This window comes from Oryzias melastigma, linkage group LG14 (assembly GCF_002922805.2).
Source record: "Oryzias melastigma strain HK-1 linkage group LG14, ASM292280v2, whole genome shotgun sequence".
In the NCBI taxonomy this organism is placed as follows: domain Eukaryota; kingdom Metazoa; phylum Chordata; class Actinopteri; order Beloniformes; family Adrianichthyidae; genus Oryzias; species Oryzias melastigma.
Window position 1 is genome coordinate 12,448,858 of NC_050525.1, and position 20,500 is coordinate 12,469,357.

The window sequence follows — 20,500 nt, forward strand, 5'->3', positions numbered from 1 at the left end:
GCAATTTTTATTAATTTTAATATTATTTTAAAGTCAATAAATGTCAACAAGTTAAACCGGCATTCAGTGTCATTATTTTGTAAAAGAAAAAAAAGATGTAAATTTACTGTATTATCTAAGAATAAGTACTACTTTTAGATTTTATGAGGATTTAATAAGATGGGCAAACTTGTATCGAGTTCTTGTTAAAAAAAAAAGGACTTGCTGCATTGTCAGTTAACTTTTTACTGATTATCATCTTTAGATTCATGTTCTTTTCCTATTGTGAAAGTTTTTGTTTCCCTGCTGGTTTTGTCATTTATGTTTTTTCCAATATACTTTATACAGCATAAAAATAATGTAATATACAAATAAATAGATCTACATCATGGTGCAGTGGGATTTACATATGTTACACAGTATTGTAAAGATAATACCTCAAAAGCTTAATGTCCGTATAGTGAAAGCATTTAGCTGTTTGGAAAAACCTTGACCATTTCTCCTTCAGAGATTCTCTTTACTTATATGCTGGAGTCAAATTTTCTTGTACTCGGAAGGTTTCGCAGTTTTCTGATGAAGAATGTCGACATGCGAAGCCAATCTGGCAAGAGCAGTGAGAGAGCAGCACTCTGTGGGAGGGAAAAATACAAACATGACTTTTGGTTCATTTGGATGGTTGGACTGGTGATCCTGGGTGGGTTTGGTCTGACCTGCAGTGCATGAGACAGACAGCCGCTGGTGTAAGTGGAGAAACCCACAGTGTTCAAAGCCTCACTGACGAATCCTGAGGCACTTTTCACCAGAGAGTTGACCTTCATGTTGTGTGTCATGTTGGTGGACACCATCAGAGGGGCCACACACTGAGGAAACATCAGCATTAGTTAGAACAAACTTCTACAAGGATAGAAACAACCCAAACTTTAAAAATGTTTTTACTATTTAGACTTCATAAATCAATACTAGTCTAAAACACATTTGTTTTTGTATCCATTTGGATTTTAAAATACAAAAATAGTAAGTTCTAAAGAAAATATGTTACAATTTTTGTACATTTTTGTATGTTTAAAACAAACGTGATCTAATGGTCATAATTCTACTCTGAATGCATTTCTTTCTAAGTGCAATGAGCTAAATAGGTCACAAGGGGGCGGCAAAACCCCACACTGCAATGCAGGTTTATCAGCATTTACAAGTAAAATCGAATAAATTCTAACAGCAAATAAAAGCAGAAAATAATTAATATTTATGCCTAGGGCAGAGGTAAAGCTGTGAACGCTTTTTCTTATGTTTATGTTTCAACCTAAAAGCTCAAAACGCAGCATAATTTGGCACAAAAATATAGTCTTGCTTCTTAAATGTTCTAAGTTCCCAGAAGTGTGCTAGTAAAGTTTAATGTTTGTATGTTAGTAGAAAACATAAAGTGGGCAGTTTGGATTGTATGATTTCTGCAGTTTTTCTCATGTGACCTTTGAATGGATGATGTAAAATAGGGAACTTTTGAAACATTTTTGCTTCTAAGCTGTTCATGTAAAGGCAACTGTGAATTAGGAGACATGATGTAATGCAAAAAATAAATTCAGTGTAAAGCTATAAATGGTTAAAATTACACAACCATAAAACAAGATTTAGCCTTTCAATATATGATGTATAGCATCAACACATTCAGACTTGAGATACAGCATGTTTACCTGAACAGTTATTCCTTTGGACTTGTACTCAGCATGTAGACACTGAGAGAAATATGTCACAAAAATCTGAAGATTTGAAGAAAACAAGCACAATGAGGTTGTTACCAAAATGTAGAAATATATAGAGATAAAATTACATCCGAATGAGAAAATAATTACCTTAGTAGCAGAGTAAAGAGTCAGTAAAGGCTGAGGTCGGGCACCAATTTCAGACGAGATGTTGATGATTAGGCCAGTACCTCTGAAGATAAATTAAAAAAACAGTAAGAAGATTTTTTTTTTTTTTTTTTTAATCTCAAGCATTATACACAATTTCAAAGGTTGATTCATGTTATTACCTCTCCACCATCCCAGGAAGAACCAGCCTGGTCATCTGAGATAAAACAACAGTAAAGTTCTGTTATTTTAGTGAAAATTGAGCAATGGGGTTCCACAAGGTTCTCTTTTGGGACCAATACTTTTCTTTTACTATGGTATTCATGTGATTTCTTAGAAAATACGGGAACATTACTATATTTATCAAATTAAATCAGACCAAACCAGAATCACACACATTTCTTTAAGAAATTGGGACCATAATGACTTATTTTTCAATTAAATCTTTGTTTTTAATTCAGAACATTGATTCACTGATTCTTTTACTCTGAACAATTTTATTTTGGCATCCATAAACTTTTCAAAGAACATTAAAGTTTTTTTTTTTTTTTTACTAAAACAAAGAAAAAAATACACATGTACTTAAAGGTCAAACAGCTACAACTCTGTACTGCTGGACTATCCTACAGTTTTTCTGCTGTAAGTATCACCAAAAAAACTCAAATTCCTTTAATTTGACTTTATCTTCATTGGGTATCAGAATAAACAAAAACAAGAGTTTCCTCCTCTGTTCCCTGCTGCCTCCACAGGATGAGATTGAAGCTTTTGGATGTGATCTGCCCTCTAAAACGAGCTCATTTGGTGATGTGATATAAATAGGGATTAAATGTTTGGCTTAAATGGAACCAATTTTACATTTATCACGGAGTTCAATCAAAACTATGATTCATCATGGGTTTTAGACTTTATACAACAGTTTTTTTCAATCAAATGATTATAAATAAACTAAATAAATGAAGATACAAAAGACATTCAGCTGAGAGAGTTGTTTACCTGAGGGACTGACAGTATATTACATCTGATAATCTCAGTGATTTTCTGTTGAGAGTAAAACAGAGTGGAAAACAATCATAAATACTTGGAGGTCTGAATTGCATGTTTTTGTGATTTAAAACTTGAATTAAAATGACTCACCTGTTCAATATCTGGTGTTTCCAAAAAGTAGGCAAAATGATCGGTGCAGGTCATTCCCACGTTGTTAACTGGTGCATGCAAAGACGTAAAAAGAAATGCATCTATGCATTTAGGCTGCCAGTGATCGCACATATTATTTTTTTGTCATAAAGATGCAGTTCAGCTCTATAGTGAGGCCAGTAGATATCTTTGTTCTATCAAAGCTCACTAAGTTAGCAAATGTATTTATGGAAGTTTTATCCACCAAACTAGCAAAACATTGATGATATGTAGACTCCTCCTCTGAAATGTCTATTGTGTGTTACATAAAACTATATAAATATTCTTCTAAGATTTTATTTTTCTGCTGCTTTTTCACTGTTACCCAGCACTCCAATCTCCAGATCCTGAAGTTCTTTGGCGATGGTAGAGTAGATGCTGCAGCTGTCGGTGAAGTCCACTCGGATGGTGCGAGTCTTCTGCCCATACTGCTTCTCTGAAAAGGACAAAGCATTTAAACACAGACAAACACAACCTAACAACACCCTAATTTCACTCCGACTCACCGATCTCCTTGGCAACCATTTGCAGTTTATCGTCAGATCTGCCGATCAAGATCACATCCAAACCTCTGCGTGCAAGCTGAAGGATGACAAGCCAACCCAGATGTTTGTGTTGGTTTAAGTTGAGACAAGAAAATGCAAAAAAATGATCTAAAGATTTGAACTAAAACAGATTAACATAAAACATTGAGGCTGTTTTTTTAATTGCGTTGGAAAATGTTTGAAATACAAATAAAAAACTACAACTTTATTAATTAAATATAACAAAACACCAAAAATATAATAACAATAAAACAGATGACTTTGTGTGAAAGAGTCATATATCTCCATGATGAGACTTAACATCTTAATAAAATCATATTTCAGCACCAGCTCTGGCTTTAAACTACCAAGCATGGCAGTGGAGTATTAATGATCTGGGCTTGCAGTCTTGGGATCAGTCATGAACTCACTCAGCCGTACATTAGAATTTCATAAAATTAGAGAATAGAGTAGAGAATTGGGTCACACAACCAATAAATGATCTGAAGGTCAGACGAAGGAAACTAATTTAGAATGAACCCAAATAGATATTTTAAGGTGGAACTCAAAAAGAAAGAAGTTTAACCACAAACAAGCTTTAATGATTCAATATTTATTTCATTTTGCCATAAAAAAACATTAAATCAGCTAATTGTTGTTTGTCTTGAGTTTGTGTAATTTTTATATTTAATTGCACATTTTTTATTTTAAGTTTATCTTTTGAATGAAGCTACAAAACTTCTCATTTTTTTAAGTGAAACTCACCTCAGTGGCATAAGCCTTGCCGATGCCAGAGGTGGCACCGGTGACAACTGCACGACAAACAAAAAAACAACTTTTAGCTTATGAATCAAAAAATAAGAATCATGTTATTCAATTAAATCAATTTTCACAGACATCTCATTTTTAAATTGAGGTCAAGCAATAAAATAAAACATTTGTCTGCTTGATTCTCTGAATTGAGTAGAAAAATGTGTTCATGTGTTTTAAAAAAGTAGATGAGCAAATGTGAGCCATGAAAATTGTTTGTTTCATACAGACATCCAGGTGGCCTCACCAGGTTTACCCCAGTGTTTGTGAAAAAGCTTCATGCGCTCCATCATTTGTCATAGAATTCCCAAAAACAGACAGACAACAGTGTTTCTTCAGCTTTACCTGCCCATCCTCCATATTTCTTCAAGTCCACTTGCCAATGCTCCGATAAGACAAACTCTTTGAACCCATCCCAACATTTCCAGGTGAATTTCAGCAGGTAAAAAACAATCGTGATCCCTCCAAAAACAGCCAAAACAGGAATGAACCACATCTTTCAGCAGGATTTCCTTGTCTCTAAATGTTACTTCTAGTTTTATAGTAAAAGGGGATACATGTGTTTTGTGCACAGGACTCCTCCCCACTCTGCTCCACCCTACAATGCCGGTGGGGTTGGCGAGCAGAAAACAGCCCTTCAAGTCATTTTCCAAACATTTCCTGTCTTGGGAAGCTGGTGTAAACATGGAGGGTTGGGCGACGTGAAGCGGGACCTCATGGACACCAGATCAAACAGGATTAATAATCTAAAACTGCTCATGTGCGACACAGATTTTTTGTCAAAACACTCAGATAGCAGCTAAAGGTTAGCTTGGGTCACAGCAAAGCATGCATCTAATCACAAGAACCCCAAGCAGTGCTGTGACTCATCACGCACAGATAAATGCAAGACGTGAATGTGACAGAATTTGTTTGCTGATAGGTCTTCGCTGCGGTTAATCAGCCAGCTCTGAGGGTCAGCAGAAACAGTCCCAACCGTCTGTGCAGCAACAACGTTCGTACTTTGATAATCTGGGATTCCTCTCGATTAAAGTAAATAGTAGTGATAGTACTTAAGACGGTTCAACTCTGGGACACACGAGGAGGCAAGAAGTTTCCTTCTGAGTCTGATAAACTCTCATCATTATAGTTCATTAGAAGTATCCTGCAATGAAAGATGATTTAATATTTATGCTTTTTAAGAATGTACTGAAAAAAATATAACTTTGATGAATTAGCTGCATGAACAACCATCTTCATTCAGATTAACTGCAATGCTTCTTAGCTTAGCTTCACCAATAATAATTTGCAGCAAGAATAGTAAAAAGTATTTTTTTAAAATATGATCTAACATTTGCATTTTAGAATTTCACAAAAAGACTAAATATCTATTCATAAATCAGATTTCTCTAACAATCACAGAAAAATTCTGAGCCAAAAATAAATTTTCACATAAATATATTTTATTTAGCTGTTAAAAATGTTTTCAAGTTTTTTAATTTCATGTACATTTGTTTTTGTTCTGAAGTTTTTGGGGCATAAAATTCATATTACAAAACAACATTTAACAACAACTTCATCAACAATTACCATGAAAATTAAGAAAGTCCAAAGAAAAGTGAGGAAATAACAGAAAAAATAGGTGGAGAATATATAAATTAAAGTATTGTTTGTATAATCTCTCTTGTAAAAATGTATTTATTTTGTATAAAATGTAATAATAATGGTTGCCAAATCTTACTAATTCTTTTTCTTATCAAATGTTATTTGCTGTACTTTATCCACAAAAAACATTTCATTCAACCACCTCTCAGAACATGGACAGAAGGAGACTTCCGTTGTAACGAGTTGAGTTTCTTTGCAGCCCATTGTGAGTTCTGAAGCTTATTTGATTGTATTTTTTTTAACGCGTAATCTTGTTGGTGAGCTTAAATGAAAAAAAAAAAAAAACTATTGATTTTTTAACTTATGTCTGCATGACATTTCCACTCCTGACCTCACCAGTCATTCGGTTTTTGCTTGATGACAGACTTTTGCACTTCGTCACTTTAGGGAAGATCTTGTTGTTTGGGAAGACACAGCAGTGACAAAAAAGAAAAAGCAGCTGAAAACTGATGCTGGAGACAGAATGGCTAAAAAATAAAGGGGAAGTTGTTCGACTGAGTTACATGCTTGAGGAAAGATGCAGAATAGGCCTAATCATGAGCTGAAGATTGTTCACCTTATCTTCTTTCTTGGGTTCCCTGGAAAACAGATATATCTCCACTCAGCCTAAAATTCATTCTGTGGGATTGTTTTTTTTTTTAACCAGCTTTTACTTTTTTGACCTTTTATAAGGTTACTGTTTACAGAAATCTGCATATTTTCTTGTACTCAACGCCAAACTACATACAGAAATTGATCATATAACTTGATTCCTCTGCACACGTTAAGTTATTAATCAAATACTTGAAATAAGATATCAGAGTAGATGTTTGTTCAATCTAATATAATTGTTCAGTGTTAAGCATAAAATGTGAGTTTTTTTTGGCTTTTTATTGTCAAACCTATATTCTTAGAAACAAATATTTGGGTCACAACCCTTTAAATAGACATAATTTTACCAATATGAAGCCCATCTGTGTGCTGTTTAGTCTAAATCAGTAACTGAAATTATCCAATTGATACTTATTTTGAAGTGTATTTGGTTCATAATCTACAGAATGTCAGCTTAAAAAACAAACTCAAAATTTCTCCTGGCTCAGAATTTGTCTTTTTTTTTTTCCTCATATCAGGGTAACAAACTTACTGTGCAGTTTAATCACGTGACAACAGTACTTAGATCAGCTCTTCAAGACAAGCTGGAGTTCAAATTAAGTGTAAATAAATCAATAAATAAAAGTTTAAGAAACACTACAGTTTTGATTTTATCTCTTTGTGTGCTCTTGTTGAATCAACTGTACAATTTTGTTTTCTTTACATGTTTTCTTTGGGAATTTACCATTGACTGTACATGAGAACTGGACTCAGTGACCCCTACCCTTCACGTTCCAAACAGGAAGTGCTCACTGGCTCCATGAAGCCTAAATCCCATAGAGCTCTATTGAGAAATAAACAACTTTCACTCAGTCATTTATTTGTCAGAATAACCACTCTTGCTCTGCCACCTTTTATTTTTTTACATGTTCTTGCTAAACCTACTTTAAAAATATATGTATTTTCTCTTTTATTCAAATTATAAACTGACCAATCAAACTCCTCAATAAAAGTGGTGGTCACATCTTGAATGTTTGAGCCTGGTTTCAAGTGGAAGGGGTGTGGCCTCCCAACAAGCTAACTCCTGATTGGAGCGAGTGGCTGTCATAGAAATGTTGGATTGTAAAAAAATGGCAACTGAATTGACTTCATTTCATTGGTCGTATAGTAAGCTCCATGGGTCCAGTTCTGATCTTTGAACAGGTTTGATTCAGCTCAGATGATAAAAACCATGAAAACAATGTCTTTACATTTGGATGAATTGAAGCACTGACATAGAACTGATAGAAGCCATAGATGTCAACCTTACTAACATCACTCCCAAGGATATTTGACAATTTAAAGAAAGGCCCTCAGAAATGATCCAGCCTGATCTTAATATTTTATGATACTTAACTTACAAATGACATCAAAGTCATTTAGGATGGTAGCATGTGGTCACAACTTTGAGTTCAGGTTTGGCAGGGAGTCAGAAATAGCTTATCATTTGAGTATTTGATTCTTTTTAGTATCACATTCGTAGCAATATTTTCATTTATAGTCTGTGTTGCGTGAATTTGCAGGGCTGGACCTCCCGCGCCTCTGACCTTGCTGTGGAGTGATCTCTCATAGTGCTGTCAGCCATGCCACTAAGAGGCTTGCACGCAAGCGAATAGGTTTAGCAAAGGCCTCACCTGACTAATCTGATTACTTCAATGAGTTCTCTATCTGTGTGTAAGACAAGAGGAAAACTACCCTCACATATGCAGCAGACTGTCATATACAGAGGTGGCTGCAGAGGTGTGGCTGAGCATAAGCCGTCAGTCTGTGTCCTGAAAGGCTTTGTCTGTAGTTTCCTTCTAAAACTTGCTGAAAACTGCAGCCGTCTGCTCAGGAGAGCTATTTCCAGTAGCTTACCACAGATAACACATGAGGTATTTTGAGCCCTGTGCTTCAGCTTATGCAGTTTAACTCTCTTTACTTTGGCTCTCCCTGGCTCTCTTTTAATTTGGAATCTCATCTGGATACACTGAGATCATGACGATGGGTCTCAGAGGCGTTTGACTGGCATTTATTTTGTCGTTTCCATGAATATCCCAAATTCAGAAAAAAAAAAATATGAGAATAAAAGCAAAAAGTGTTTCTAAATTACATGGAAAGTTTTTCCATTTCTGGTTTGGCGGTTTAATAATGTCATCTTTATGTTAATGTTACAAGAGTAAACAGGTGTGTTATCTGACAGACAAACTTTGTTTTTCTGATCTTCTTCCCTTTGCTAATTTGTTCTAGGTTCTGACTTTAAAAGTACTTTCAGTCACATTTTACATCTTTGATGTGGGAACTAAAATCCTCAATATTCGATCTTCATCAGAACACACAATAATCATCGTTTTCTCCCAAACGGAGGGAGAGTGATTCCACTTTCACCTCCTCTAGCTCCTCCTCTACACACACCACTCTTCCCACACTAGTATGGATTAAAGGCTAAAGGGGTTGAGAAGTCAAAGCTTGTCAGTTACTTCTCCCCAACTTTCAGAAAATCTATTTTTACCAATCCCAGCTCAGGATCGAGGCTGGACTCTTCTCACTTGCTGGTGATTCCAGTGCAAACCAAAGGACAACACTTTCATACAGGAAATGTGGAGATTTTTCACCGTCAAAGTTGCCCTAAAGTGACTTGGATGTTAGATAATCACATGGAATTTTTCATATTTTTTGTTCTTCCTCACTTGGAATGTGGATTATTTCTCAAACTGGAGAGCGAACACTAACTGGTAATGCCATGTACTTTCTCAATCCACTTGGAACATAGATGATGCTATTTGAACTCCAATCATGATTTGGGACCTGTGTAGAAAATCTGCTCCAGGTAAGAAACGCCGCTTTTAAAACAACATATAGTGAAAAACTGTACATTTAATTTAAAAAAAAAGTTTGTATCAGTTCCTGTGGTACTTCATGTATGAAATTGTCCAAAGATTATACTGTCATAAAATAAAGAATGTCTATTCAAAAATATTGAACACTCATTCTTTATATGGAAATGCTTAAGTGGTATTTGTCCAAGCTGGGTGTACAGTACATCCTAGTGGTCGTCTTAGCTCAGTCTCTGATAAGCCACTGTCAGGATTAATCTCTTTAGAGTGCTTTTTATTTCTTATTTAGCTCTTGACTTAAAGAAATACTTCTCTCTTGATTAAAAAAACGCATGTTATTTTGTTCATTTCTTACTGTAGCAAAGATTGCTAGCTCTTTGTTAGCTACTTGGCTATTTTTGGTTGAGTAGAAATAACCAAATCCCCCAGAAATTGGTTGAAAAGTTCTAAAAGTGATTGACATCTGGTGGGAAAAGACATGATTTCAAGGAAAAAAAGGGTCAGAATCCCTGAGCCAGATTTAGCTTTTGGTTACCTGGCGTTTCTTTTAACTCCATGGCCTTGGCAGAGCTAATCAGCTTGTTAGACACATACCATTAATTCTCCAAGGGACATCCCGGGCACAGTCTCCTCACTGATGAGGCCAGATGGATGCTGATGAGATCAGACATCACATTGAAGTACACAGCGGGATCCAGATATTCAGATCAAGCTAGTCCACATCTTCTAGTATTGTTCAATGTTTAATTCTTTCATGTTTTCTCCTGTTTTTTTCAGAGTCAGTAATGGCTTGGGGTTATGTTGTCATCAGAACAACTTTGGAGTAAAGACCTGCAGAGTGCCAAGGGAGGCATTCCCATCAAAACAGACACTGACATCATCATAAACTCATCTGGCCTTTTGTGGCTGAAGCGTCAGGACCGCTGTTGGAGAAACATGACGAATCACAGAGATTCTTGTCGTCTACACAACCTGGCCTACCATCCTCCATGGTGGCACAATACAGCAAAAATGAAGAGAAATAAGGACATGAGAACATCAAGTAGTTCTGAGGGGTGTCGTCAACTCAAATCATCTTCATCCTTGTTGCTAGCATCATCACTGTCAAAACCACAGTTGCCATTGACTTCCATGAATCTCTTCAGGAGTTGGAAGGAAAAACTGTCTCTTCTCTTCCTCTTCATAATCTCATTTTTCCCCTGTCAAGTATGGGCCACAACTTTCAAAGTTGCCTTGGTTGGACCCTGGACTTGTGACCTATTATATTCTAAAGCCCTTCCAGACGTGGCGGCCCGCCTAGCCATCAGTCGCATAAACAAAAACCCCTACCTCAACAGAGGCTACTGGTACGACTACGCACTGGTCAATGAGGATTGTAAGTCTACTCGTGCCCTAGTTCGCTTTTCGGATCTGGAAGGTTATGGAGCTGCTTTCCTGGGTCCAGCCAACCCGGGTTACTGCTCCTCGGCAGCTTTGTACACAAAAGAGTGGGATGTTGGGATTCTGTCTTGGGGTTGTCTGAAGCCCTACATGAAAACAATGGACATGTATCCCACTTTTTCGAGGCCACTGCCATTGTCTTCCAATGTACTTTTCACTGTGTTGCGGTATTTTCGATGGGCCCATGTGGCCATCATCTCAGAGGACACAGATTTGTGGGAAGCAACAGGACATGAGTTAGCCTCTTCCCTGAGGGCTCTTGGCCTTCCTGTTAACCCAGTTGTCACCATGGACACAGAGAAGGACGGGCCTCGCAAAGCTCTGGCGAAAGTAAGGGAAGCAGATCGGGTCAGAGGTGAGTTTCAATTAAACATGAACCTGCACGTGTGCATTCACAGGAATAATACAAATATGTCGCTTCTTTCTGCAGTGATCATCATGTGCATGCCTTCCGTCCTGATTGGTGGCCAAGCCCAGTACCAGCTTCTGACCACAGCCTTAGCTATGCGTATGATCGACCGTGGCTATGTGTTTATTCCCTACGACACTCTTCTCTACTCACTGCCCTACAAAGAAGCATTCTACTACATGCTGGGAAATGACACCAAGCTCCGAAAAGCCTTTGATGGAGTTCTCACCATCACAATGGAGTCTGGGGAGCGCAATTTCTATGAGGCGTTCAAAGATGCACAAGATAGCTTTGAACTACGCAGCAGCACTCCAGCAGAGCAGGTGAGGCTCCTCTCTGAATGCAAAATAAAGAAAATTAAGAACGATTTAGGTGACAAATAAACATAAATATCTCCTCTTTTAGGTTTCTCCATTCTTTGGCACCATTTACAACATGATGTACTACATAGCCATGGCTGTTGAACAAGCCCGTTCCGATGGAGGTCACTGGGTAACTGGTCGCACCTTGGGCAACAGTGAGGGTGGCTTTGAGTTTGAAGGATTCAATCAGCCGCTGCAGGCTGGAAGAAAGGGTGAAGGAATGCAAGCTGGTTACGTGGTCCTGGACTACAGCGGCATGGGGAACTCCCTTTACTCCACCCATTTTCTGCACGCATCTCACACTGACACCCTGACCGGGGGTTTGAAATACCTCGGCCGGTCAGTCCATTTTGCAGGCAGCACCCCCTACACCGACTCAAGCTGCTGGTTTAGCCCATACTTTGCATGCAGTGGAGGTGAGCAGGTTTGACTCAAGGACGGTATATATGCTGATTTGACGGTCTATGCACTTAAACTTTGTCTCGTCTGTCTAAAGGCTGGGATTCAACGACTGCCTTCTTCGTTTTTGTTTTACTCATAATGTTTGCCGGGTTTGGAGCAAACATCATACTTCGATTCAAGTATGTAAAATGGCTTTTAAAGACGCATCTCTTCATGTCTGCAGTACTGTGTCTGTTTAGTGACTGACCATCATGTTTCTCTAATCAGGAGAGAAGGCAGGGTCGGCTTTGGCTTTGGGGGTGATGGAAATGGTGGGCCGTCAAAGGTAGTCCTAACCCTGGATGATCTTGTCTTCATAAACACTCAAATCAGCAAACGGGTCAGTCATGTTCAGAAAACACATCTATTTAAATGTTGTTTGCACTAAACTAATACTCTGCTTATAATCTCCACTTGTGAGCAGAAGCTGAACGATGACAGTATTGTAAAAAGCCAGATGGATTTGAAGACGCCGCACCACTCCGTCTCTGGCCGCAGCTACTTGGCGTCCACACCAGACAGCTCGAACGTAGCTGTTTATGAGGTGAGAAAAACTCAATAAAATCTGCTTCATCTCCAAGGAGTGATGGAGGCAAACTAATATATCTATTTCCATAGGGAGACTGGGTCTGGTTGAAGAAATGTCCCGCTGGATCAGTATCGTCAGTCAACAGCAACACTGAGATGCTCTTTGTTAAGGTAAATACTGGAATGGAAAGTATAAACAGAGACATGCTGCACGTTTTTAAGGAAAGGACCAAAAGGAGGGTTTGCTAATAGCAGTGATTTTACTAAAGATATGATTTCCTCCCAGCTCCGAGACATGCGACATGAAAACCTTAACCTGTTCCTGGGATTGTTCTTTGACTCTGGGATCTTTGGCATTGTGACTGAACACTGCATCAGGGGCAGCTTGGAGGATTTGCTGGCCAATGAAGAAGTGCGTCTTGACTGGATGTTCAAATCCTCCTTGTTAATGGACCTCATCAGGGTAAGAGATGACTCAATCCATTACTGCTAAGCATTTGATCGCGTTTTCCACTCCTTAAACATTTCCTGCCTTCAGGGAATGAAGTACCTCCATCACCGCAACATCATCCACGGGCGACTCAAATCCCGTAACTGTGTCGTAGACGGGCGCTTTGTGCTGAAGGTGACAGATTATGGGTTTAATGAAATCATGATCGCACAGGAACTTGACGAAGAAGAGGAAAAGCCTGAAGGTGAAAGCATTGTAAAACATTTGATGTTTTGAAAATACCAATGCCTGTGAGGTCAAGTAAATCTATGTTTTCCTTTCACATTCAGACATGCTTTGGACATCTCCTGAGCTGTTACGAAACTCAAATCTGAGGAGAAGAGGCACATTTCCTGGGGATGTTTACAGTTTCTCCATCATAATGCAGGAGGTGGTTTCTCGCTCCGCCCCTTTCTGCATGCTAGACATGCCTCCTAAAGGTGAGAGGGGGGATACGCTCTCCTTTGTCCATAAAACATTTACAGAAAGCTTATTTTAACTAATTTGAAGCATTTTTCCTATTTTAAAAAATTCTGTATGTTTTACAGAAATTATCAGCAAGGTAAAAGAGCCTCCCCCTCTGTGTCGGCCTGTTGTGTCTGTGGAAGAGGCTCCATTGGATATAATACAGTTAATGAAGCAAGCCTGGAGTGAAGAACCAGAAAAAAGGCCCACTTTTGAGGAAATCTTCAAACAGGTAAAAACGCTAAAAAACACACATTCACAGGAGGATTCCACGCCACTCTGCATGATCCTGACTGCTGCTCTTTTCACTCAGTTTAAGGGCAACTCAAAAGCCAAGAAAACCAACATCATTGACTCCATGCTGCGGATGTTAGAACAGTATTCCTCCAATTTGGAGGACCTGATCAGGGAGAGGACAGAAGAGCTGGAGGTGGAAAGACAGAAAACTGACAATCTGGTGGCTCAGATGTTACCCAGGTGAGTGGCATTCAACTTTTCCTGCAAAACTGAAGTATTATGATGAGTATATTTAGGATGTTGAGTAAAATACATACAATTTAGGTAAAGTCTGCCTTTTTTGGGTTTGTTTGGGGTGTCAAAAGTGAGAATCTCTGTGTTCATGCAGGTCAGCAGATGGACAGTTTAAGGTCTTCTGTATTAAAATGAAAAAAATAAAAGTAAAAAATGACATTAATCAATGATTCTTTGCAAAATCCTTAAAAAATGAAATAAAATTTAAAAAAAGTTTGTTTTATACGTGTAAGTTTGTTGTAATGAACCAAGTCTGGGAGATCAATAATATTAGATAGCAGAAACAGGTGGTTTCCTGGATCCATTTGGTCTGATCCAAAGCCTGGTTCAGAGTTGTACAGAGGCCTGAATGAGTCTACAAATATGTATCATAGGAAACCAACAATCTGGTAGTGAGTAAGTGAATGAGCAGGCCTCGTAAACTGCTGTAGTGATAGGAGAAATGGCTGCAGGTGTGTAGGCGGTGTGGCTTGTAGAGCCAGACCGAACCAGGAACCGCCAACTATCCATCCAGCTCCTGCACAAACAAGGAGACACAGATAACAGGAAGAGACAGAGAACCCAAAAGATGGTATAAGGAGTTTTTTTTTTTTTCTTAATAAAACTGATTTCTCAGGGCTTAAGAAACTGTTTTTCAAAGTTAAATTCTTTGGACCTCTGAGGAGCAACCTAGAGTTTCCGGAAAGTTCTCTCAAAACTTTTTTCATACACTCCAGTTAAGAAATCTCATACTAGTTCTCCTATTATATCCAAAGGATTTTTTCGTTTGAGTAAGAACTTCCCTGTTTTTCCACTACCATATGTTAATTTGAAATTTCCTCTTTTTAATTGGTTTAGAAATAAAACTGACACAATTTTCATATGAGTAAAATCTGAGAAAATGTGGTTTTATAAATTCTGGTTTAGTAGAGATTTTGTGTCTGAGATATAAAAGAAGAATTCAAAATGATCATAGAGATATAAATCCTGGATATACACCCTTTTAGGTGGTTTTGTAAACTCAAAATGACCCCCCAAAATTTTACTGTCAAAAAAAGTCCTCTCTAAAAAATCAGTGAACTGATTTGATCATTTTTTTCAGATATCTATTAGAATACCCAGTTTGTGTTATGCAGGAAAGCTGTTTAGCTGAACCTGTAAAAAATTGAGTGCATCTATTTATTCATATTTTTACAAAATTTTTTCCTTGTGTAATAGTAAATCAAAAAGTGATGAGTGACAGTGATGAGTCAAAGTTAAAGTTTATGAGTTTCAGACAGGATACTCTGCGGGAATCACTCAGAGATGTGACAAACTGACCAAAATGTGCTCCGTGTTTTGCTTTCCGCTGCAGATCTGTGGCTCAAGCACTGAAGACGGGCAAGCCAGTTGAACCAGAACACTTCAGTGAAGTCACGCTGTATTTCAGTGACATTGTGGGCTTCAGCACCATCTCAACTCTCAGCGAGCCCATCGAGGTGGTCGACCTACTCAACGACCTCTATTCGCTCTTTGATGCCATCATTCCCTTACACGACGTCTACAAGGTGAGGGTTCTGTCATCAATATGGTTATTCTTACTCTTTGTTGCTTCTGGATGTGATTCAGTCTTTTGAAACAGTGGTGAAAATGAAATAAAATATTCTCTGGACAAATGCGTTTCTATAGAAATTTCAATAAAACTTTACAGTACTTGAAAGAAAAATACAGTTCTACAAAAAATCTTTCTGATGTCCAGGAAATGCAACACGTCACTAAAATATGAGCTAGAATGCGACTAAAATATAAGAAAAAAGTTATAGTACAAAAGGTTTACACAGAAAAAGTTCATTAAGATAACCTCAAACTCAAAACTTACACAATAGACCAAAATAATAACCAGGTTTGCACTAAATTGCAACAGTTGAAATGTATATGCATGTTGTGTAACATCAGTAGGAAAATCAAGAAAACAATATTTTGTTTCTAAAGTTTGTTGTGTTTTTCAAGGAGTTTCCTTCATACTTTTTGTTTAATATGCTCCATGTTCAGCTGTGTGTGTTGCTTTTATGGCTGCAGTTGTGTTGTGATTATCTTGTTTGTGGTTTTAGCTGCAAATATCTGTTGTTGAGGAAACACTCAGATCTGTTCATATTAGCGACAAAATTAACAATAGAATGTTTAAAAAGTATATTGATCCTAATAAGTAAAAAAAAATTATATAGAGAAAAAAACTAAGTAAATTAGAGATCTGGGGAGTTTAAATATTACTGTTTGAAAGCAAAAACACATTTTATTGGACCCGAAAGCTAATCTAACTGAAGTAAATATTTTACTATTTAATTGCTTTCTAAATTGCCTATGTTAAATTCCCAAAAGATAGAATATGTGTTTTTAGTGCAATTCCTGAATAACTTTGATAGTAAACAGGATGTTTGTTGATTTTTGTGATACTCAGGTGGAAACAATAGGAGATGCCTACATGGTGGCCTCAGGCGTTCCCACCAGGAACGGCAACCGTCATGCAGCAGAAATGGCCAACATGTCCCTGGACATTCTGCACTGCATTGGAACCTTCAAGGCCAGGCACATGCCTGACCTAAAAATCAGGATCCGCATTGGTTTGCATTCAGGTGAGCAGCAAATACCTCAACTCATTTGCATATTTGAAGATGAATATTCAAAGTTTTTATTTTAAAGTCAAATAATTTGAATTTCACCTAAACTTCACTAAAGAGTGAACAAACGTTGACATAATGCAAAGTAATAAGAGTTTAAGAGCCCAAGCTGCTAAGTCAAGAAGGTATTTTTACCTCCTCTATCCTTGTCTGAAACGTGTTCCTGGAACAGTGAAATTCTATCCACTTAGCGTGCTGTCATCCAATTAACACACTGCACACCAAGGATGGCCAACTCTATCCAATAACTTTATTAATGCAGCCAGACATTGTCAAGCATGGCTTTGAACTTTAGAAACAGACAGAGCAGACCTGAAAAACAAAAGTTCCAGTGAATAAAAATGAAATAGTTCATGTTAAATGCTGAAAGCTCCCATGTCTGCTTGTGTCTGCAGGGCCGGTGGTCGCAGGAGTAGTTGGTCTAACCATGCCTCGCTACTGTTTGTTTGGAGACACCGTCAACACCACATCTCGAATGGAGTCCACAGGATTGCGTGAGTGTTGCATGTGCTTTAGTATTTTAAATACAGATGGCTGATGGAAGGAAAGGTGAGGGTGGGGGGATGCCATCCTCATGCAGTGTGAGTACATTCTGTTGAGGTTGAACAGGGCTTTAAGAGAGCACCTCACGCTAATCCGTTAAGGCTATCAGCAGATTTAGAGACTGTATCGGAGTTTTAAATTTAATGTCATGAATCATCATTTTTGTTGTCTTTGATAATATACCAGTGCATATTAATGATGCAAGTTTTAGCAAATATTTTAATAAAAAAGAAAAAAATTTAGAGGGTATTGCACAAAAATATTTAAAATTTGAAAGGATTTTTGCTTCAAATAAATAAATTCCACTTATTATTGTTCTATTTTGGTTTTCTTATGTTTTTTTAATGTTTCTTTACAAAGACTTGTGATGAGGAATGATCTGCTGCCACCAAGTGGTTAGATTTGGAATGACAGCTGTCCTACACTTGACCTTTTTACTAAATTAAAACAATTAAAGGAGTCAAATCAGAACATTTTTAGAGATTTTAATGAAACTTTTTTTTTCTTATCTGCTTTGCTCATTTGTCATCAAATCCTGTCTTAAGCAAAATTAAAGTCTCATAAGGTGTGTGAAATTTTTTCTCTGCATTTGACCCATACCTGAGGGAGCGGTGAGCTGCAGACACAGCTGCGCTCGGGAACCATTTGGTTGTTAAGTCCCCCAATCCAACCACTTTATACTACATGTTAAGCAGAAAAGCATTGAGTCTCATTTTTAGTCTTTGGTATAACTCGGCCTGGACTTTTGAAGTCATGACCTCACAGTCTCAGGGCGGACACTCTACCACAAGGCCACTGAGCTGGTTAAGTAACCAAAGAGATTCTTTTTTTAATTTTCTTTTTTTTTGCATCTATCTGATTTAAGGCAAAATGATGAAAGATGGGTGGAAGTTGAGAGGATATGTGGAGAACACAGAGCCTCATAAATGACATATTTTTAGAAGACTCAAAGCAAAGTGTGCTTAGATTTCTCTGTTTTTTTGTGTTAATAATTTAATGTAAAAAACAGTTATTTTTCAATGTTAAACTTTTGACTTAATTGTGTTTTTTTCCCCTACAGCTTACAGAATTCATGTCAACCAAAGCACAGTCAATCTCCTGAACAGCTTGAAACTAGGATACAAGATTGATGTCAGAGGCCTCACTGAGCTAAAGGTAAATAAAGCAAAAAAACAAGCAAAAAAGGACTATTTGACATAAAACCCACCAGAACTGTGAATAAACTGCCTTCTACATACTTAATGATGGTCCTCTTTTAGGGAAAAGGCATCGAGACAACGTATTGGTTGGTGGGGAAGGAAGACTTCAAGAAGTCTCTGCCAGTTCCTCTAGATCTTCAAGGGTAAAAACTTACCATTTGCTCGTACATTCATGATTATACTCATTTATAGTATAATAATATAACTTAATTTAGCACAACTTAGTGAGGTCAAATGATCAGCTGGACTGTTTATTATGACTATGAGTTATTTTGATTTATTTTTTTTTACAGAGGAAATAATTTTGGCATCACTTTGGAAGAGATACCTCCCGATAGAAGACAAAAATTCCTGGATCGACAGAAGAAGGCGTAACCCTCGATTTTTTCCAAAGATCTGGGGAAATCAGCAGTTGAGACAAGTTTATCAAACTTGTTACGAATTTGTGGAATTTCTAGACCAAAGTAACATCTTTTCTTGCATGTCAGAGATCTTCTTAGAGCTTCCTCATAGATTGATCACAGCAGTGCCACAATAAACCCTGACTCCTGGATGCAGAAACGGATTCAATGACAGTGGAAGGAAAGTATGTTTCTATCAGAGGTGCAAATATATTTCTTAGCTGTGCTGGTTTACAGAGTACTGATTCCCCTAAAAGAGGATGAATGTCAGATGTTCTCCCCTCATTTACTCTACATATGCATATCAAACTGTAACACAATAAAACCAACATCAATAATTAAGGTTTTTTTAAAGGTAGGACACAGGTCAGTCAGGGTTCAGGGGTCAGGGGAATAGGAGAAAAAAAATCTGAATAAATGAAGTCAAATTGTGCGGAACAGGTTGTTCATGTGGAAAATCTGATGTTCATTTTATAAATATTTGAAACCTTCAATGTTCATTTTAATATAACCTTAGGCCATTCTTTATTATCGATTTATTGAGAGCATCTTTTCCATGCCAGTCTTTTGTTTTTACAATTCCACCAACAGTTTTATTTTTTTTTTAAATGTCTGCAAACAAGAGTCAAAACAAGCTGGTGAAGGCGGGTTAGATTTGTCGTGCATGCAGTCCATTATTACGGCATGCATGGCTGAATGCGTGGCGTGTTCATGGCAGCATTAGACCCTGTTGGATCCAGTGTGTCTGTTCTGCACTGCTGCACAGATGGTTTTAGTGACCTGACAGAAGTGATCAGCTGCAGTAATGTGCTCCAGCAGATCCCGCTCCGTCTTGTGTCTCCCCATCTTTGAAGAAGGACATGTCGGCCACCCATTAACTCCTGTTTACGAACATCGACTAGGTCCGTGGGGCTTCTTGCTTCGAAACGTTCACCCCACGTTCAGCCCCCCCCCCCCACCCTTCCCCTCAAGGGATGCTGTTCATTCTACGGAGTATAAGATGATGACTCCTTCCAAGTCACTTCTCTTCAGCTTGGGGACGTGTATATACTGTAAATGTGTACATAGTTTCTGCCCTGCAGACTTAGGGGCTTTTTAGAGTTTTTTTTCTGCTTGGGTTACCTAATCCTCTGACTCAAAAGGGGGTTTCAACAAAAAGCAGGGGTTTAATCACAGTGCATTTGAAAAGCAAGCAGAGGCATTGTTGCTGACATTGATACAACAGTGTGAGGATGTGGGTTCTCCTTGAAAATATAGACTCTAGACACATTTTTCGTGGCAGCTTGCTGCTGATCGCTTGGAACCTGTTCTGGTTTATTGCAGTCAATGCTTCACATAAAAGCTGCACATCTTATCAGTTGATTAACAGATTGTTTGACGTCTTTCCTGCCACAACGCTCAGCATGACTGACTTGTCATTGATGTTTGATGAAATAATGACAAAAGAGTACATGTACAGTCCTGGATCAGGAAAGCACCAAAGCAGTTTGGGTCTGTGAAGGTTATCCGAGCAAACTTCATCACACAAGACAGAACTTTTCTAGATTTATCACCAATTTGCCAAACAGGTAGATCTTATCAACACAGAGGGGCAGTGCTGTTCAGTTGGAAAGTGATCTCAGTGTGTATCTGTAAATAAATTCATGTTTTAGTGAA

General features: G+C 37.9%; 2 protein-coding genes across 3 annotated transcripts; one reads left to right on the forward strand and one right to left on the reverse strand.

Moving 5' to 3' along the window:
- Positions 1-194: 194 nt before the first annotated feature.
- Positions 195-5,012, reverse strand: hsd20b2 (hydroxysteroid (20-beta) dehydrogenase 2). The gene is made up of 11 exons (XM_024266321.2): positions 4,676-5,012; positions 4,286-4,332; positions 3,503-3,578; positions 3,322-3,432; positions 2,958-3,025; positions 2,817-2,861; positions 2,006-2,040; positions 1,827-1,908; positions 1,668-1,733; positions 690-839; positions 195-608 (listed from the first exon to the last, which is right to left on the reverse strand). Exons 1-11 carry the CDS (start codon positions 4,824-4,826, stop codon positions 501-503), a joined length of 939 nt encoding a protein of 312 aa, XP_024122089.1. The 5' UTR covers positions 4,827-5,012; the 3' UTR covers positions 195-500.
- A 4,079-nt stretch (positions 5,013-9,091) lies between these two features.
- On the forward strand, positions 9,092-20,500 carry gucy2d (guanylate cyclase 2D, retinal). Of its 2 annotated transcripts, XM_024266812.2 has the most exons (19): positions 9,092-9,392; positions 10,177-11,194; positions 11,270-11,571; positions 11,654-12,026; positions 12,107-12,191; positions 12,280-12,391; positions 12,476-12,595; positions 12,670-12,750; positions 12,866-13,042; positions 13,118-13,274; positions 13,360-13,509; positions 13,618-13,766; positions 13,848-14,011; positions 15,399-15,591; positions 16,482-16,656; positions 17,097-17,195; positions 18,305-18,399; positions 18,504-18,586; positions 18,737-20,500. In XM_024266812.2, the coding sequence occupies exons 2-19, from the start codon at positions 10,198-10,200 to the stop codon at positions 18,816-18,818; spliced, it is 3,594 nt and encodes a 1,197-aa protein (XP_024122580.1). In that variant the 5' UTR covers positions 9,092-9,392; positions 10,177-10,197; the 3' UTR covers positions 18,819-20,500. The 2 variants fall into 2 exon arrangements, with proteins under 2 accessions (XP_024122580.1, XP_036071044.1); XM_036215151.1 differs by having other exon boundaries at positions 13,618-14,011.

What these genes read in the sequence shown, in the direction of transcription:
- hsd20b2 (XM_024266321.2), bottom strand. Translation starts at nt 4,826, where the DNA reads ATGTGGTTCATTCCTGTTTTGGCTGTTTTTGGAGGGATCACGATTGTT. An exon ending in AATGGTTGCCAAGGAGATCG is followed by an intron (nt 3,433 to 3,502) that starts GTGAGTCGGAGT and finishes TGTCCTTTTCAG; the next exon opens with AGAAGCAGTATGGGCAGAAG. An exon ending in TCTGGAGATTGGAGTGCTGG is followed by an intron (nt 3,026 to 3,321) that starts GTAACAGTGAAA and finishes TGCATGCACCAG; the next exon opens with TTAACAACGTGGGAATGACC.
- gucy2d (XM_036215151.1), top strand. Translation starts at nt 10,198, where the DNA reads ATGTTGTCATCAGAACAACTTTGGAGTAAAGACCTGCAGAGTGCCAAG. An exon ending in CCTTACACGACGTCTACAAG is followed by an intron (nt 15,592 to 16,481) that starts GTGAGGGTTCTG and finishes TGTGATACTCAG; the next exon opens with GTGGAAACAATAGGAGATGC. An exon ending in CCGCATTGGTTTGCATTCAG is followed by an intron (nt 16,657 to 17,096) that starts GTGAGCAGCAAA and finishes TTGTGTCTGCAG; the next exon opens with GGCCGGTGGTCGCAGGAGTA.